General features: G+C 51.4%; 1 protein-coding gene across 5 annotated transcripts in view; it reads left to right on the forward strand.

The window, feature by feature from the left end:
• The window catches only part of ELMO2 (engulfment and cell motility 2), a 40,763-nt gene extending 23,990 nt beyond the window's left edge, over positions 1–16,773 (forward strand). For 4 of the 5 annotated variants that reach the window (XM_086330820.1, XM_086330819.1, XM_086330818.1 and 1 more), the window contains 12 exons: positions 878–928; positions 5,192–5,314; positions 5,614–5,748; positions 6,322–6,426; positions 6,511–6,619; positions 6,948–7,084; positions 10,568–10,731; positions 10,831–10,943; positions 11,126–11,233; positions 12,007–12,089; positions 14,079–14,156; positions 15,279–16,773. In XM_086330820.1, coding sequence (XP_086186946.1) covers positions 878–928; positions 5,192–5,314; positions 5,614–5,748; positions 6,322–6,426; positions 6,511–6,619; positions 6,948–7,084; positions 10,568–10,731; positions 10,831–10,943; positions 11,126–11,233; positions 12,007–12,089; positions 14,079–14,156; positions 15,279–15,479 — 1,407 coding nt within the window. In that variant the 3' untranslated portion in view covers positions 15,480–16,773. Of the gene's footprint in view, positions 1–877; positions 929–3,611; positions 3,861–4,824; positions 5,044–5,191; positions 5,315–5,613; positions 5,749–6,321; positions 6,427–6,510; positions 6,620–6,947; positions 7,085–10,567; positions 10,732–10,830; positions 10,944–11,125; positions 11,234–12,006; positions 12,090–14,078; positions 14,157–15,278 lie in introns of those variants that run through there. The other variant, XM_086330822.1, reaches the window with a different exon arrangement.
• Positions 16,774–19,398: the final 2,625 nt, after the last annotated feature.

Here is a 19,398-nt window from a genome sequence, read left to right on the forward strand (position 1 = left end):
TCAGAAGCTATGTCAGAACTTTTCAGAACAGTGTCACAACATAGGATAGTAACTGATGTGGGTTTTACTGATGGGACCAAATCCTTGGCAGTGATTAAATTATAATCATTACAGTCTCTTCAAAAATAAAGAAGTGTATATATTTTGAGAAGATTAGCACAAGAATGGTCAAAATAATGGTTCTGAGAGGACCCTTAAGGCTTCATTCCCTGGGAGATTCACTTAACTTAGGACACTATTTCCTGAGTGTGCTAAATAGTTACTGTCAAAATCTGAACCCAATATAATAAAAAAGGCGACCCTGTCGTGAAAAAGTACCCCAAACCACACAACAGATTCTTCTCCAAAACCGGTCAGAAGTGAGTCATAAGCATCCTGCCCGAGCTCCTGCTGGCATGGTGCTGGGGGCTGGGGAGATGCTGGGGCCAAGCCCTATCCCTGGTTTGGAGTCAGCGTTTCATCAGAGCCCCTTGCAGCCTTGGCAGTGGTTCCAGCCGGGGACAGTGCATGTGGCCTGGGAACCATCACGCTGCTCTGTGCCCTGTGCTCATTGTCTGTTGCCCAGCGTCCTTGTAATGTCTCGTCCTAAAGTAGTCTTTGTCCCTCTCTGAAGATGACTCAGTTGATTGTGCCATTGAGAAAGGAAGCCCTGTTTGCCTTCACTTGTACTCTGGAAAGAAAATGTGTGGAAATTTTTCAGAGTATAAAATACATAGTTGAAGGTCTGTGAATTTTTACCCCACGTGCCCACCTTTCATTTGAAAAGAAGAAAAAAATCAAGGGGAAAAGCCCGAGAGCTGTGACATCCCTTCCTTTGGATCGTTGTCACAGCTCCGTGCCTGCCACCCGGCTCACATTTGCCTCTTCTTCTCAACAGGACATGGCCAATGCATTTGCACAGAAGCACCTTCGGTCCATAATCCTCAATGTAAGTTCCTAGACAAGCTGTATTTTGTTATTGTTATTGTTTTGTTACGGTTCAGTGCAGCTGTTACTGTTTTTTGTTTTTCTTTAATAATTTTATGTATTTATTTTTGGCTGTGATGGGTCTTTGCGGCACTGGCTTGTGGCGAGCGGGGCCTTCTCTCTAGTTGGGGTGCACAGATGCGTCCTGCAGTGGCTTCTCTGGTCTTGGCGCACAGCTCTAGGGTGTACGGGCTTCAGTAGCTGCAGCAGGTGGGCTCAGTAGTTGTGGTTCCCGGGCTCTAGAGCACAGCATGTGGGATCCTCCCAGATCCGGGAGCGAACCTGTGTCTCCTGCATTGGCAGGTGGATTCTTTACCACTGAGCCACCAGGGAAGCCCCTACGATTCTTATAGTTGTACTACTATTAGTGAAATTGCTATGAAGCAAGGTGGGCACTCAGGAAACTTACTGGTAGGTACTTAACCCTTCCTCAGTTGGAAAGCTGTGTTTTGTGATCCTTTTAAGCAGGGTTGTCTCGAGGAGGCTGGCCCACCAGGAACTGCAGAGCCTCCAGAGAGGTCCTTAGCCAGCTAATACTGTTTGTTGCCCCACAATTCCAAAAAAAATTTATCCAGAAGGACTGTGTTAAAATAGACACAGAAAGAGCAATTCATTTGACTGACACCAGCCGTAACTCCCAAGTTGTGTGGGGCCCTGGGAGGGATGCCCGGCCTGTGGGTTCCAGGGGAGGACCCAGCAGTCCCGCCATGAAGGAGGGCTGTAGGAGGCTGTAGGTGAGGCTGAGGGTAAGCGGGCAGTCAGAAAAGGAATTCCTGCATGGGGAAGGGGGACACCCAGGAGGAGTGAGTGGTCCTGTAAAGGGTGGAGCAAGGATGTGTGATCGGCTGGTGTGCTATGCTTAGTCACTCAGTCGTGTCCGACTCTTTGCGACCCCATAGACTGTAGCTTTCCAGGCTTCTCTGTCCATGGGATTCTCCAGGCAAGAATACTGGGATGGGTTGCCATGCCCTCCTCCAGGGAATCTTCCTGACCCAGGGATCAAACTCAGGTCTTCCGCATTGCAGGTGGATTATTTATCATCTGAGCCACCTGGGAAGCCTGTGACCAGCTGGAGAGGTAGCAAAGAGGACCTTGTTTGTTTTCTTTTTTTTTTTTTTCGAAAAGCAGTTGAGCTTTAATCAGGATCGTGAAATAACCAGGCTGCCCTTTTAGAAAGATCACACTGCACGGTCTGTGTTTCCTGCAGAGCGGTGGTGGGGAGAGAGCTGAGGCGGGAGGTGAGGGCAGAGGAAGAGCACCAAGGAGCTCAGTTAAAAGACGGCCATCGTATCGGTTGTCAAAAACAAGGTGGAACTGGGAGACTGCAGTGAAAGAAACAAAACGAGACGTCAGAGTCAAAGGAGCTCAGTTAAAAGACGGCCATCGTATCGGTTGTCAAAAACAAGGTGGAACTGGGAGACTGCAGTGAAAGAAACAAAACGAGAAGTCAGAGTCAAGTGTGAAAGCCTTCAGAAATCTGAACATGAACTTTGGAGTCGGCACCCCCGCCCCCCCACTGTTAACCGGTCTTTGATCTTGAGCAATCTACTTACCGTCTGTGGGCTTCGATTTGCTCACCCGGATGTGAGGACCGAATGAGCTACTGCACACACACAGGGCTTAGCGGGGGGCCTGGCGCTCGTTGAGTGCTCTGCTCACAGGCAGTTCCTTCACCTGAACAAGACGTACGGGGGCCACAATTCGAGACATCCCCGTGGGCGCCTGAGAAGTGGATCAGCTGCTCTGAACGGGCAGAGCCGGACGTCACCCTGCAGAACCAGCCCCGCCTTGGGGCTGTCTCCCCGCTCAGAGCCCCATGACAGTGCGGCAGGACGGACAGGAGCAGACGCTGCTGCCCCCGCCTGCCGCACCAGGGCCCGTCCACGTTCGCGGGCAGCCGTGTCGGGCACCGTCCTCTGCCTGTGTGGGAGTGGGTGCCCTTCCCAGAGACCTTGAATGAATTCTGGGGCTCGTCCTTTGCCTGAATGGGTTTAGAAGTTCAGCTCATTCCTGGGCAAACGTGGAGAACAAACAAGGCTTCTGTCCATGTCAGGACTCAGGATCCAAACTGTCCACTCGGAAAAGGGTAGTGCATGCTCACTTCAGTCTGCATTTAGTGGAGTTGAATCAGAGAGCAGAGGCCTCGAGGTGCTTAGCAGTCGAATGAGACTCCATCAGACTGGAGCTGTACCTCCTTTAGCCACTGGGGGCTGGAGTAACCACCCTCCCCCGCTCCAACCTCTCTCAGTTTGAGGAAGGGAGATTATGTTGAATGAAAACCAGGCTCTCTTCAGAGTGGCTTCATGAATTATGGAGCGAGGCAAGGAGGGAGGCACAGGGACAGACAGGTAGGGAGAAACCAGAGTGGCAGCGGGACCCGGAGAAAGGAAGAGACTCTGGGCGAAGCGGAGAGGGCCGAAGCAGCCAAGGTGGAGGAGAGAGACTGGGTCGGGGCGGACCGTGAAAAGGAAGCTCGAGAGACAGACGGACACCCAGATCCACAGCGGAGGCAGCTGAAGAGGGCTGGGGTGAGAGATGAGGGCAGAGCGTGCTCACCGCGGGCCAAGCAGGGGCAGCGCAGAGCAGTGGCTCACGCCCCGGATGGCTGTGGGCACTTGGGATGTGCCCGGTGCGCCTGGAGAACTGAGCTTGTCGTCCTTGACAGTTTCAGTTTAAATTTCAGCACCACCTGTGACTTGTGGATCCTGTGTTGGGGCTTGCAGTCCAGGGAAGGGAAGAGTTCTGGAGTCGCAGGTGGGGAGAGGACGCCGAGGGCAGTGCCGGCCAGCGGGAACACGACGTGAGCCACGGTTTCATCGTCAGTGTTCCAACAGCGGCATCAAACAAACGAAGGAGGAAAATTAGTTTTTTTGATAGCGCAGTACATTTACCCGGTATGTCAGAAACCCTGTGATATCACCATGTAATCGATAGGAAGGTGATTAAGGAGATACTTTACATTTTTTTCCATGCCAAGACTCTGTTTACATTCACAGCACATCTCGGTTTAGACCAGCCACATTTCCAGTGTGCAGCAGACGTGGGTGGCCAGTGGCTACCAGATCAGGCTGCACAGATCTGAAGAGAGTGTGCAAGCTCTGGAGAAGGACTGATCTAGAGTGAGAGAGCTCTAGATACAGCAGAACTTTATGCGAATGGACATGTTCCACACCAGCTCTCTTGCTGGATGGTAGTCACCAGCCACAGGTGCCTGCTGAGCTGAAAGTGAGGCTAGTGCCTCAGCTTAAAATGAGGCCTCGTAACTTGAATTAATTTTAACTGATTGAGAGGCACGTGGACACATAGGCTAGGGGCTCGCATACTGGACAGCACAGCTCTCGAGATGAGCTAGATGGAGGAAGAGAACGCGAAAGGCACAGGTGGTGGCACGTGTGGGGACCGGGCAAGAGTTCCATTTGATGAGAAAAGAGCAAGAGCGACGGGGCCTCGGGATGGCGGGTGAGACGGAGGGAGTGAGGGGTGCAGGGAGCAGGCAGGAAAGGGCAGGAGGCCACCACGGGTGGGAGACGGGGCGGACCAGCGTGGTCAGCTGGGAGGACAGCGGGGCGATGTAGGGCAGGGCAGAGATGCAGCATGGGTGGCGAAGGAGGCCTGAGGAGCTGGGGCGAGCAGGCATCGGGAGGAGCGGTGAGCTCGGGGCAGGGGGGGGATAGTCATCAGAGAAGAGGAACTGGGGTGGGGACACAGGGAGGGGGCGTAGAGTGAGCAGGGGGAAGGGGAGAGAGAAGGGGTGAGCGGGGGGCCTACAGGGAGCATTAGATGCCCCCCCGCCTTGGTGTACATGTCTAGAGATGACTGAAAGAAAATGATCTTTTTGAAACCTGTCTCTTCCATGAGGCCATCCTGAACGTTTTTCCTGAGACAAAAGCGTGCCGTCCAGTTCTGCCAGTGACTCTTGACACACACACTCTGTTGTGGGGATCGACTGGAATGAGGCCCCGCCACCTACCTCCCACGTCATAACCTTACCCTTCGTCCCACTTCGCTGCCCAGGACCGGGCAGAAAAAAAGATGGTGCCCTTGGGGCTTGCAGTGTGTCAGCCCTGCCTGAGTCAGGTCCGTTCACGCTCCCTCCACTTCTGGAGCATGCCGGCGCTGTGTGGGGAGAGAACCCTGTCCCCTGCCCAGTGCTTTGTCTTTTGCGCATCTATGTCACAACCCTCCAGCAGAAACCACTTCAACCCTCTGCCCTTGCTCTTTCCAGCACGTGATCCGAGGGAACCGCCCCATCAAAACCGAGATGGCCCATCAGCTGTATGTCCTGCAAGTCCTGACCTTTAACCTTCTGGAAGAGAGGATGATGACCAAGATGGACCCCAACGACCAGGTGGGCTCTCAGTGGGACCGGGCTCCCCCGGCTGGCGTCGTGTGCCGTGTGATGCGGCGCGCTGTGCCCTGTGTTTGGAGCGCCTGCTGGGTGCCGGGAGCCGAGCTTCCTTGTGTCTGCAGAAACGGTTTTGTCAGCTCTGTGCCTCGCCGTGATCCCTTCCATCTGTGTCCTGTGTGATGCCTCCTCGGGTTGATCGGGGCCAGGGTTCTGCCTGGAAAAGCTCGACCCACTCCTTTCTTTTCCTTGCTTCCTTTGATCAGCTGACTCATCTGCTGACAGTCTGTTTCACCTCCCAGGCTCAAAGAGACATTATATTTGAACTGAGGAGGATTGCATTTGATGCAGAGTCTGACCCCAGCAACGCCCCCGGGAGTGGGACTGAGAAACGCAAAGCCATGTACACCAAGGACTACAAAATGCTGGGGTTCACTGTGAGTTTGCCAGACACTAACACTGTAGACCTTCTCCCCCGACGGAGTGAGCGGGCCCCCCCAGACAGAACCCTGACAGCCCTCCCTCGTAACACGTATGGTCATGGGAGCCCTGGAACTGGAGACACTGAGCGGCTGGAGGGCCCTCGACGCTTGGTCCACAAGTTTATGTGCAACATTTGGCCCCTTGAAACAAACCCATCTGTAGGGGGGCCCAGGAAGCGGGCCAGATGCGTGGCGGGGGGACCACTCATCAAAGCAGCTGGTTCCACGAGAAGCTGGAGTGTGTATTGTAATAGGAGACAGCTTGAGGATAGAGTTAATTAAACACTTACTGGGCATCTACTCAGCAACCAGCAGTATTCTAGGCCTTGGGGATGCCAGACAAGTCAGCCACAGTCCAGTGGCCAGGAGCCCAAGCCGTCATAGAGATGACACATGACCAGAGCTTCGGTGGGCAGGCGTGGTGTGCCGGCAGGCAGCACGAGGTGGAGGGGCGATCGGACTTCCCCTCAAGCGAGCCCCCGCACTTGAGACCGTCGGGTCTGAAGTCGGGTGTCTTTCTTTGCCCAGAACCACATCAACCCCGCGATGGACTTCACCCAGACTCCGCCTGGGATGCTGGCCTTGGACAACATGCTGTACTTGGCGAAAGTCCACCAGGACACCTACATCCGGGTAAAGGCTGGGGCCGGCTGCCCCCGCGGATGCCCCTTCGCCTGCCTGCCCTCTCCCTCCCTCACGCCCTCTCCTCGCCCGCAGATCGTCCTGGAGAACAGTAGCCGAGAAGACAAGCACGAGTGCCCCTTTGGCCGCAGTGCGATCGAGCTCACCAAGATGCTGTGCGAGATCCTGCAGGTCGGGGAACTGCGTGAGTACGAGGCTCCCCTGCACGCCCATTCCCTGTGCTCGGGGCCGGTGAGACCTAAGAGTGCAACGTTAGGTGTCTCTGCGACTGGACAGCCTTCTTGGGCTTTTTTTTTTTTAGTCACTGAGTGGGCTGTAATCCGTCTACCCTTGTTTATGGGAGTCGTGGCCGTGGCTTGTTTGAGCTGGTGATTTGAGCATGTTCAGAGCTCCGCCACTGCCCACTTCCCTCCCGGTCCTCAGTCTGCTTCTGTTCCTCCGGACTGCAGAGGAGCCCAGGTTTCCAGACGTGGCCTCCCAGCGTCATCGTTTGCCCGCTTCTCCTTCCACAGCAAACGAGGGACGCAACGACTACCACCCGATGTTCTTCACCCACGACCGTGCGTTCGAGGAGCTCTTTGGCATTTGCATCCAGCTGCTGAACAAGACCTGGAAGGAGATGAGGGCGACAGCCGAGGACTTCAACAAGGTCAGGGTCGCAGAGCTCTGAGGCCCGGGCAAGGCCACCCCAGGGCAGCCTGGGGCAGCTGGCCCGAGCTTGGCGACCCCTGAGCGGGAACACAGCGTGGTTGGCAGTGCTGAGTCACAGGACAGAGGCATTGAGCGTGTCAGCCCTCCCAGAACCTTGAGCAGGTGTCTCCCCGCTGGACCCCTGTTTTGCCCGGTGGACCAGTACCAGCCCCTCCCACCTTCCTTTGGGGACAGGAGGAAAGTGTGGCAGTGACAGCGTGGGTTACTGAGCACTTAGACCATGCAGGCACCGAGGCAATTGCATGAACTACAGGTGTTAGAGGTCCAAGTGGACCCGCAAGAATTCACGCTGGGGTACTTAGCAGTAGCAGCCACTCCTCGATGCTTTCTGAGTACCTGCCTCTCTGACGGCACTGCTGGGCCCTCAAAAGCTGATAATCTAGGAGCTGGCTCTATTGAAGCTGCTCATCTCATTGTAAAAACTTTGTAAAGGGGGAAGGCGCCAAGATGGCGGAGGAGTAGGACGGGGAAAACACTTTCTCCCCCACAAATTCATCAAAAGAGCATTTAAACGTCGAGTAAATTCCACAAAACAACTTCTGAATGCCGGCAGAGGACATCAGGCACCCAGAAAAGCAACCCAACTCCTCGAAAGGAGGTAGGAAAAAATATTAAAGACAATAAAAGAGACAAAAGAGGGAGGGACGGAGTTCCGTCCCGGGAAGGGAGTCTTAAAAAGAGAGAAGTTTCCAAACACCAGGAAACCTTCTCACTGCCGAATCTGTGCCGAGCTTTGGAAGCACAGAGGACAACATAACAGGGAGAAAAAATAAATAAACAATTAAAACTCGCAGATTGCGAGCCCTACGGTAACTCCTCCAGCGGAGAAGCAGCGCAGACGCCTGCATCCGCCATTAGCAAGCGGGGGCTGGGCAGGGAGGCGCGGCGTGGGCTGCATCACTGAGAGTAAGAATCTGGCCCGAATACCCTGAGCGCTATCTGAGCGAAATAATTTGGCTAGCAAACCAGACTGTGGGATATCTACCATGCGAAAAGCCAGCCCTAACCTAAGACACCGCCAGCCCGCGCACGGAACAAAGGACTAAACAGAGGTAGCCGGCTGCAAACCTTCCCCCTCCGGTGACAGGCAGCCAGAGCCGGAAGGGGGCAATCTCAGCCCCAGAGAGACATTATCTATAAAACTGGCTTCTTTGCTAACTAAAACTTATTGGGGGTCTGGACGGTCAACATCTGCCTGAGAAGGTGCGCCGGTTTTACACCCAGATAACCAAGTGGCGGGGAGGCGATAAGTCGCAGCATTGGCGCTCGCCAAACACCTCATCACCTGAGCTGCTCGGACCTGGGAAGAGCACAAAACGCAGCCCCAACTGAGTCTGCGCCTCTGAGGACTACCTGAGTGCCTGAACCTGAGCGGCTTGGACCTGGGAGGTGCATGCAACCCAGGGCCAGCCTCGGATTGTTCCTGGCGGAACAACCTAGAGCCTGAGCAGTGTGGGCAGGGAGGCTACACGCGCCGTGAGCGGGGCAGACCCAGTGTGGCTGAGGCAGTGCGAGCGCATGCCAGTGTCATTTGTTTGCAGCATCACTCCCTCCCTCCCTCCCCATAGCGCGACTGAACAAAGAGAAGAAATACAGCTCCACCCACCAGAACACCGACACAAGCTTCCCTAACCAGGAAACCTTGACAAGCCACCTCTACATACCCACACACAGCGAGGAAACGCCACAGTAAAGAGAACTCCACAAACTGCCAGAATACAGAAAGGACTCCCAAACTCAGCAATTTAAACAAGATGAAGAGACAGAGGAATACCCAGCAGATAAAGGAACTGGGAGACTTTAATACCCCACTCACACTTATGGATAGATCAACTAAACAGAAAATTAACAAGGGAAAAAAAAAAAAAACATGTATCTATAAAGCTCACTAAAGCAAAGCACAGTAAAATGAGGTATGGCAATAAAAGGCATTAAATTTATCAAAAAAATAAAAAATAAATAAAGTGCTGAAAAATTAAAGCTGTCAATTCTGTAATAGATATTCATTGAAAGTATCTTTTGAAATGGGGGTGAAAACACCTTCAGAGAAATGAAAGCTAAGGAAGCATGCACGAGCTATAAAAAATGATAAAGTCCTTTATGAATGATGATAATATCAAAACAAAACTGGGAAATACAGGAAGGAGTAAAGAGCACTACGAACAGTCAATACATGGATAAACATTAGAAACTATTCTCTTTTCTTAATTTCTTCATGGTAAACTATCAACATTATATTGTGAAATTTTTCAGAAAAAAAGAAAAAGAATATGGTATGACATAGTTCTGTCTTAGATATTATGCAAGTGGGATGAATACTGAAAATAACTAAAGTACCTCATGGTAAAAAAAAAAAAAACATAAAAATAAAATAAAATAAAAATAAAGACAGAGATAAACTATTAAAAGCAACAAGGGGAAAATGGCAAATAATATACAAGGGAACTCCCATTAGGCTGTCAGCTGATTTCTCAACAGAAACTCCACAAACCAGAAGGGAATGGCATGACATATTTAAAGTGATGAAGGGAAAAACCTACAATGAAGAATATTCTACCCAGCAAGACTCTCCTTCAGATTTGATGAAGAAATCAAAAGCTTACAGACAAGCAAAAGTCAGAATTCGGCACCACCAAACCAGCTTTATAACAAATGCTAAAGGAAGTTCTCTAGGCAGAAAACAAGAGAAGGAACCCAAAAACAATTAAGGAAACAGTAATAGGATCACACATGTTGAGGTACCTTAAGTGTAAATGGATTAAATGCACCAACCAAAAAAAAAAAAAAAACTTTGTAAAATACAAAGAAGGGGAATATCTGTAATTCCCCTACCCAGCAATCACGACCCTGTTTATGTTTCCCTCTAGTATTTTTTTTTACATGTGTTTTTCCTTCATTGGTGGGGAGCTGATGGGATGTGCAGGTGGTGTCCTGCTTTTCACTTTAGCCGTCGTTCTGGGGGAACTAACAGGTATTTTGCACACACCGTGCCGGGCACGGTGCATCCAGAGACTGGGGGTCTCCCATTCCTCGTGGCAGCCTCCATCAAAGATGTGTCTTCCATTCTCTCGCTTTAAAGACGAGTAGGTAGGGCCTGAGGGTGCTGAGTGAGTTGCTCGAGGAACAGATTAAGGTGCAGAGTCAAGCCCTGAACCCCTGTCTGGCCCAGCCATCTCCTCTCTTTCTCCCCCACCGTTGACCTGTTGAGAGGTACGAGAAATGAAGCGTTTGTCAGCATCGCAGTCCTCCGTAACCGTCTAAGCCAGTGTGCCTCGAGAGCCAGTGCTCTGGGCCCAGCGGATGCCCATGGTGCCTGCTCTGCCCAGGACCCAGAGGGCAGAGCCCGGTGTCCGTTTCACGGGGCAGCGCTCGGTGTCCGTTTCACGGGGCAGCGCTGAGGCCGCGCCTCCTCCTCTCTCAGGTCATGCAGGTGGTCCGAGAGCAGATCACTCGAGCTTTGCCCTCCAAACCCAACTCTCTGGACCAGTTCAAGAGCAAACTGCGGAGCCTGAGCTATTCCGAGATCCTGCGGCTGCGCCAGTCGGAGAGAATGAGTCAGGATGACTTCCAGTCCCCACCGATCGTGTAAGTGCCCGAACAGGAGGGCCAGCGCCGCCTCCCTTCCGAAGCCCTCCCCCTACCATCCCTGTGACCTCCCCTTACTCCTGTGCTCATCCACCCCAGGGAGCTGAGGGAGAAGATCCAGCCCGAGATCCTGGAGCTGATCAAGCAGCAGCGGCTGAACCGGCTCTGTGAGGGGAGCAGCTTCCGGAAGATTGGGAACCGCCGGAGGCAAGGTGACCTGAGGGCACGGTCCCCAGTCTGTGGTGTCCAGGCTGTTTGTCCCTCCTGCTGCACGCAGGGCTGCAGCATCCCTGGGGGGAGCGGGCAGGGAGCGAGTCCTCTCTTGGCCCCGTGTGTGCCCGGGCCTTTCCTAGAACTGTCCTCGTTCACCTGCCTGGCTTCCCGTGTGTTCCAGAGCGTTTCTGGTACTGCCGCTTGGCCCTGAACCACAAAGTCCTGCACTACGGGGACTTGGATGACAACCCTCAAGGGGAGGTGACGTTCGAATCCCTGCAGGAGAAGAGTAAGTTCAGGTCCCTGTTGGGCTGTCGTGTAGCCGGACTCCCTGTCAGCAGATCTGAGTTCTGGTCCTGGCTGCTCCAAACCGATTATCTGGCCTCAGGTCAGTTATTTCATCTGAACCTGTTTCCCTGGTGATCAGTGGTCGTCTCTACCTGGCCGACGTCAAGGAACTGTTTGGAGATTCAGTAAGATCACAGATAGGAATGGGTTTTGCAGATTGGAAAAGATGATGCAATACTGCGTTGAAAAGCAGTGGTTAAGAGCAGAAGCTCTGAAGCCTGACTGCCCGGATTCAGATCCTGGCTTTGATGTTAATTCTAATTAATTACAAGTTACTTCTCCTCTCTGCTTTAAAGATTCATCTATAAAATGGGAATAATAGACACATTGCCCCCTTCAGAGGATTGAATGAGTCCTATCTGTAAAGCACTTAGAACAGTGGCTGGCAGGGAGGAAGAGTCATTATTAGCTGCTGGTTGCTATGGCCAACGTTGTCATCTTACTACTGTGAAGTGGAAGCGAGGTGTCTGAGGCCCCATTCCTTAGGGAGACCATGCAGAGGTCCTGCACTGACCCCAGTTAGGTTTGACACAGTCCAGCAGGCCAGGGTCCCGGCCAAGTGGCCACAGAGGAGGGAATGACGTAGGCCACCCTCCCTGAGCTCGTACAGCCCCGTGGGGTGGGGGGCTAGGGCGTCCCTTTCAGCACTAGGTTGGATGCAGGGACCAACCTACAGCATAAAGCTTCCAGAAACTAATTCTCTTCATTTTTCAGTTCCTGTTGCAGACATTAAGGCCATTGTCACTGGGAAGGATTGTCCCCACATGAAAGAGAAAAGTGCTCTAAAACAGAACAAGGTGAGTGGAGAGGCGGCCCCGAGTCCGAGCTGCTGTCCCAGTGATCCTGGGCGTAGTCAGTGGTGGCTGCTTTCTGGATGCATGGCCTCCCATTCTCTGTCTCTTTAAACTGACCCTGAATGTTTCATTAAGAACAATCTGAACAGACACCAAAGTAGATAGAACCCTCATATAGGCCTTGCCCAGCCTCACCCACCATGGCGGTGTCCACACCCACTTGTCCCTCTTCACTTACTACTTTGAAGAAAATCTCAAGTGTTATTTCATCTTACCTGTAAACATTTAGATTATATCTCTGAATTATAAGGACTCTATTTAACATAATTATAATACCGTTTTCACATCTAAAAGGAAATAAAAAGTTGTTATTTAGAATCAAATATTCCACTGATAGTTGAATTTTCCACTGTCTTAAAAACATCCCAGTTTCTGTACATAAAAATACATAAATGTTTATAAGCATTTGCACGCACATACACACACACTCACACCCAGTTTGTTTGCCAAATCAGGATCCAAATAGGGTCTACACACTGTGATGGGGCTTCCCTGGTGGCTCAGCAGTAAAGAATGTTCCTGCGATGCAGGAGATGGAGAAGATGCGGGTTTGATCCCTGGATCGGGAAGATCCCCTGGAGGAGTAAATGGCAATTAAGGCCAACATTCTTGCCTGGAAAATTCCATGGACAGAGGAGCCTGGCGGGCTACCATCCATGGGGTCACAGAGAGTAAGACACGACTGAGTGTGCAAGAGACAGAGACACACATTGTGATTAGTCTTCTAAGGTTTTTTTTTTTTTTTAATTCTTTTAAAAAATGTTTTTAATTTAAAGAATTTTGTTTATTATTTATTTGTGGGATCTTAGTTCCCTGACCAGGGATTGAACCCAAGCCCTCAGCAGGGAAAACACAAGAGTCCTGACCACTGGGCTGCCTGCCAGATAATTCCCTCTTTTAATTTCCTAATTCATAAGTTCCCCCTCCATCTTTTTCTCCCCCTCTCTTTGCAGTTCATTAGTTGAGGAAACCAGGTTGCTTGTTTGGTAGTTTTCCAGAGTCTAAAATCTGCTGATTGTCTCCCCATGGTGTAGTTGAGTCCACTCCTCTGTCCCAGATCTGTAATTGGTAGTGAGACCTTGAGGCTTGATCCAGCCCAGGCCTGACCTTTCTTATTGTGGCCAGACTCCTTCCTAAATGGTATTATATTCTATCAGGCGCGTAATGTCTGCTTGTCTCTCTGATGTTAGCAGACTCTGGACACTCAGTGCCTTGTTTCATTAGTAAATTAAGGTTTGCAAACTAGTGGTATTCCGGTGTAGTCATCCCTTTCCATGTATTAACTGAACTACTTCTCTAAAGAGAAACTTGCCGTCATTGACTGTGGTTCCCCAGTGGTACGGTTTATATAAGAAGGGAGGATAAATGCTTGATTCTTTCCTTTTATGTACCTACTTTTAAAACAAGGAGTTAGGTCTCTGGTATCGTCCAACAGTGACCTATTTTGTGCATGCGTTTTGTTTTTTAGTATTATTATAAACTCATGGATTTAAGCCTGTTATATTTCTTTCATTACAGTTGTGTTGTTGATGTTCAAGTCCCATCTGTGGCCACAATTTGTTTTTGTTGTGGTTTTTTTTTAAACTGTTAAGACTTTCAGTTTAATTATCCATATATATATATATTTGAGATAATACAGTCATGGACTCTGACATTCAAAGGTTCAGAGCATTGAGAGATGAGTTCTCTATAACCTTAAAAGTATCATCACGTCCCAGGCCTGACTTGGGTGGGGAGTGGGCAGGTGAAGGTTGATGACCGCTGGCCTCATCTCCAGCCCCACTTGTGCGTGAGCCCTAGGACTGATGCCATTACATCTGAATTGGCACATTTGGCAGTGGTGCCAAATTGCTAGGACTCGGGCCAGGATTCCGGTGTGTAGAGCTAAGGCCGTTCCATTGCTCCAGATAATTGGAACCCTTTCTCCTCTAGGAGGTGCTGGAGTTGGCTTTCTCCATCCTGTACGACCCCGATGAGACCTTAAACTTCATTGCACCTAATAAGTACGAGGTGAGCGGTGTGGCACTGCCTTGGACAGCTGAGCCTTCTCTGTGACTCTACAGCTGGAGGGGAGGAGTGGGCAGAACAGGCACGTCTTTCTAAAGGCAGGGGCCTCCAGAGTGTCTCGAAGACTGTGACACCAAAGATCTGCCATGCCGGGGGTCCTTCCAGCAGCAGTAGTTGTCTTAGAAGGACAAGGTACCCTAGGGGTAACCTATTTGCCTGGAACTAGGAGGTCTCCTCTTTGTAGTTTGTGCATGGCCGGCCACCCGCCCAAGAGAACCTGAAGGATCCTCCTCCTTGGGTTTCTGGGCCGCATGTTGTAGTGGATCTGACCTGGGCTTTGAAGCCAGGTGGATCTGGCGCTCCTGACACGGGGCCTGCAGTTTCATCTGTAGCACTGGAAAATGCTAGATATTAAAGAGCAACTGTGGTTAAGAGCACACGTGTCTTGTGAGCTCTGGGAGCCACTGGAGGGAACTGGAGGTGGGGCTTCTGGAAGAGGAGACCCTAAGGCAGGGGGCCTGAGCTGCCAGTGGAGTTTATTGGGAAGAAATGAAGAACTTGCAGGTGGGAGACAGGTGAGCAAAGGTATGAAAAAGGTGGAACAAGAGGAGTTAGGGAGGAATGGATTGAGAATTCTCTGTTGTTCCCTCTTGTCCTGAAGCCCTCAAGTTCAGCTTTTCTAGTACTTATTTTTAACACTTATTGACTTTTTTTAATTGACTTTTCCTGAAACAAAGTTGATTTTTACCGGGATTCCTTTGCTGCCTTTTTCACCGAATATGTATTTCCTCCCCACCATTACAAATTTGGGGGCAATCTCAGGTAGTTGATGTCCCTGTTCTTAGATCCCGTTTTGCTGTTTTCCTTAATAGTATTTTTTTTTTTTAAATCACACTTCATATTATCTTAGGGAGTTTAAATGTAAATCCCTTATAAAAATCAAAAGGTCTTTTGGGCAAATGACTGATCACCTCCCAGCTTACCTTTGCCGTTATCTCAGATCAGTGCTGCGTGTCCTGCAGGGGGCCCAAAGAGACTCTGTGAGCCCTCTCAGCAGAGGGACCTCAGCAGGCCCTCCCACTGACCAGGGGACCCCGGGTGACATTTGCAACTTGCTTCCCACAGTACTGCATCTGGATCGACGGCCTCAGCGCCCTCCTGGGGAAGGACATGTCCAGCGAGCTGACCAAGAGTGACCTGGACACCCTGCTGAGCATGGAGATGAAGCTGCGGCTGCTGGACCTGGAGAACATCCAGATCCCCGAGGCCCCGCCACCAGTGCCCAAGGAGCCCAGCAGCTACGACTTCGTCTACCACTATGGCTGAGCCCAGAGCCGGAGCGGACGGTACCCCGCAAGGGACTTGGGGCCCAGGAGGAACGCTCACAGTCTGGTGCCTTGTCTTTGCTTGTACAGAATCCGTAGTGACCATGGGGGCCAGTCAGTGCCAGTCACACCTCAGACTCACCTCGGACCACCCCGAGCTTCCTTTCGGTCCCCATCCACTTCGAGGCGTGAAGGCAGGGTGTTCTGCCCTCGCCATCACCATGGAGCCTGAGGACGGGCCATGAGGGACGAAAGCAGACACCCTTGCCTTCCAGGCCAAGAAACTGCTCCTGGAGCCGCAGTCAACCACAGCCACTCACCTTTTCTCCCTGAGCCTGCTCACCGGTCGCCTGGATCCCCCAAGGGGGCAAGAGCTGGCCCAGGAAAGGCTGCCCGCAGAGGACAGATGTGCTGGGCGTGTTGAGAGCCTCAAGTGACCCGGGCCTGTGTCTCAGATCTAAGTGGAAGCCTCGGCCTTTGCTCAGTAGATGCCTTGCCCTTGCTTTTGCCGTCTTCATGAGGGCTCACGCGGCCTTGCCCGGGGCCGATCTGCTGCTGCTGCTGCTCTGACACCTCTGGTCTCCAAGGTCACTAGGTCCTCTTGCCCACGAATTTGCCTGGGCAGAGGGTCATGGCTCCCTGCAAGCTCACAGTCTCTCATCCTGGCAAGTCAGAGACACGCAGGCCGAGTCCCACCGTCTGCCGAGAGGAGGCCTGGGCCCAGACTGTGGTGCGGTCACTAGAGTCCGCTGCTCTCCCCTCCACATTTATATCACGTCCTTGCTTGGAGAGAAAACTCCCACCTAACCTGAACAGCCGCCCTTCCAGTTTGTGCTCCTTCAGCCTTCCAGACCTCGGGAGGTTTGCCTTCCCTGCCCCGCCTCCGCCAGCGCTGTGGTCTCTGCCATTGGCCATGATTTCAGGGAGCTGGCCGGGGCCCGTGGAGGCCCCCGCTGTGCCCATGAGGCTTCCCTGGTGCTGCAGCACTCGTAAACCACACGCACGGGCACCGTGGCATTCAGTATTGGTAGCCTAGCATGGTGGGGACTGCCCAATGAAGAGTGTACTGTATATTTTCTTTACTATAGGCCATACTTATACAGACATGTATATATATTTATATAAGATCTACCTGTCCTAGGGTGGAATGTTGGAGGGAAAATAAAATGGGAGGCCAAAAAAACAAAACAAACCAAAAGTCAACACTTGCAGTTGCAAGCCAAGATTGTAACCTGAGAGTGGCCAGGAGCTTCCTGTCAGTAACCATGTTTTCAATAAATACTCTTTCATGTACACACCGGTTCCCATTAACAGCTGTTTCTCTGTACTTGCTCCCTGCCCTGGGGAACTTTCACCTTGACAAGCCTTCATTTCATTGTGTCTGGGAGACGCTGGAGAGGTCCAGCTGGAGCCCCCAGCCACCTTCCCAGAGCCGCCGCCTCTTCAGCCACTCTGCCCCACCACATGCAGGACAGCACACACACTCACACACAGACCTGCCTGCTGGCTAAGGAAGCTCACAGACTCTCCCGCCAGGACAAAGTGCTTTCTGCTCAGGCCTGCCAGTTACAGCAGGAAAGGCATCCTGTACACCCCTGAGGACATGACCTTCCTCTTCTCCCTGCCAGGGACACAGCCAGGAAACAGCTCGAGTACTTGTGCCTTACAAGGAAGACATGTTCTTCACCCTGTGTGTTGCCGGTGCTCAGCGCCCAGCCTGCCAGCTGGGGTTCCATACTGTCCTCCAAACCTCAGCCTTGGTAGCCCGGAGGCTTGAATGAGGGCCGTGATGAAACAGATACTTCATCTTGCTTCTGCGGAAGAAGTGGGTGAGGACAAGTGATTTCAAAAGGCACAGAACGTGTATACAGCCTTGACTGAATAAAGCCAAGAGCCTTGGTGCTATTGTAGGTGTTGGTGTAAGTGCTGAATGAACGAATGCCTGGTGATGCCAGCTGGCGGGGGCAGGGCAGCAGTGGTTTGCATAAAGAACTGCTTACACTCTGGCCTTGAGCCTTCTGTTCAGAGAGGCCAAGGAGCCCAGCTGAGTCACTTATAAGGACTCCTGTTTGCAGCCAGCCTGTGAGCCATCCAGGAGTGGCTGGAGAGGGAGAGCAAAAAGTTCCAAACAACCCCACTATGTACCCTAGCTGGTTCTGGTCTCCAAATGGTCCTCTCTCGGCATGGTCTTAACGCTTTTCCTGAATCCTGAAAAGTGGATAAGATCTCAACTCCTCAGTTGGCGTTTTGGGGCCTACTGCAACCTGCCTTTTGCCTACTTTTCTAATGCATAGTTTTTGTCAACTTCTTGTAAACAAGTGGGCCCCAAGCCAGATTCCAGCCTTCTCCTCGCCTGTTTCTCCTGCCTGGGATGTTCTCACTTACTCAACTTCCTGAAGTTGAGACCATGCTCATAAAATTTTCAGGCACTCAAAATGTCTCACCAATGTTTACTATTTGTTCCCTCCCAAGATGGGAATACCAGACCACCTGACCTGCCTCTTGAGAAACCTATATGCAGATCAGGAAGCAACAGTTAGAACTGGACATGGAACAACAGACTGGTTCCAAATAGGAAAAGGAGTACGTCAAGGCTGTATATTGTCACCCTGCTTATTTAAAATATGCAGAATACATCATGAGAAACGCTGAGCTGGAAGAAGCACAAGCTGGAATCAAGGTTGCCGGGAGAAATATCAATAACCTCAGATATGCAGATGACACTACCCTTATGGCAGAAAGTGAAGAGGAACTAAAAAGCCTCTTAATTAAAGTGAAAGAGGGGAGTGAAAAAGTTGGCTTAAAGCTCAACATTCAGAAAACAAAGATCATGGCATCTGGTGCCATCACTTCATGGGAAATAGATGGGGAAACAGTGGAAACAGTGTCAGACTTTATTTTGGGGGGCTCCAAAATCACTGTAGATGGTGATTGCAGCCATGAAATTAAAAGACACTTACTCCTTGGAAGGGAAGTTATGACCAACCTAGATAGCATATTCAAAAGCAGAGACATTACTTTGCCAACAAAGGTCCGTCTAGTCAAGGCTATGGTTTTTCCAGTGGTCATGTATGGATATGAGAGTTGGACTGTGAAGAAGGCTGAGCACCGAAGAATTGATGCTTTTGAACTGTGGTGTTGGAGAGGACTCTTGAGAGTCCCTTGGACTGCAAGGAGATCCAACCAGTCCATTCTGAAGGAGATCAGCCCTGGGATTTCTTTGGAAGGAGTGATGCTAAAGCTGAAACTCCAGTACTTTGGCCACCTCATGTGAAGAGGTGACTCATTGGAAAAGACTCTGAGGCTGGGAGGGATTGGGGGCAGGCGGAAAAAGGGACGACAGAGGATGAGATGGCTGGATGGCATCACTGACTCGATGGACGTGAGTCTGAGTGAACTCCAGGAGTTGGTGATGGACAGGGAGTCCTGGCGTGCTGCAATTCATGGGGTTGCAAAGAGTCGGACACGACTGAGTGACTGAACTGAACTGAACTGAACGGATCTTCTAAGTCCTGAAACCTGATGCCTCCGACATCACTCCCTAGCTAGCTTTTTCCCATAGGAAAAAGCCCAGGAGAGATCCAAGTGTTTCCATGGTTGCCCAGCACTGGGTTGCAGCTGCTGCTAAGTCGCTTCAGTCGTGTCCGACTCTGTGCGACCCCATAGACAGCAGCCCACCAGCCTCCCCCGTCCCTGGGATTCTCCAGGCAAGAACACTGGAGTGGGTTGCCATTTCCTTCTCCAATGCATGAAAGTGAAAAGTCAAAGTGAAGTCGCTCAGTCGTGTCCGACTCTAGCGACCCCATGGACTGCAGCCTACCAGGCTCCTCCGCCCATGGGATTTTCTAGGCAAAAGTACTGGAGTGGGGTGCCATTGCCTTCTCCGCAGGCACCTTGGTTGACCAGGACCTCGGTTGATC

The sequence above is a fragment of the Bos grunniens genome, chromosome 13, assembly GCF_055505025.1.
Source record: "Bos grunniens cultivar Pamir isolate PY7600 chromosome 13, Bosgru_T2T1.0, whole genome shotgun sequence".
NCBI classification, from domain to species: domain Eukaryota; kingdom Metazoa; phylum Chordata; class Mammalia; order Artiodactyla; family Bovidae; genus Bos; species Bos grunniens.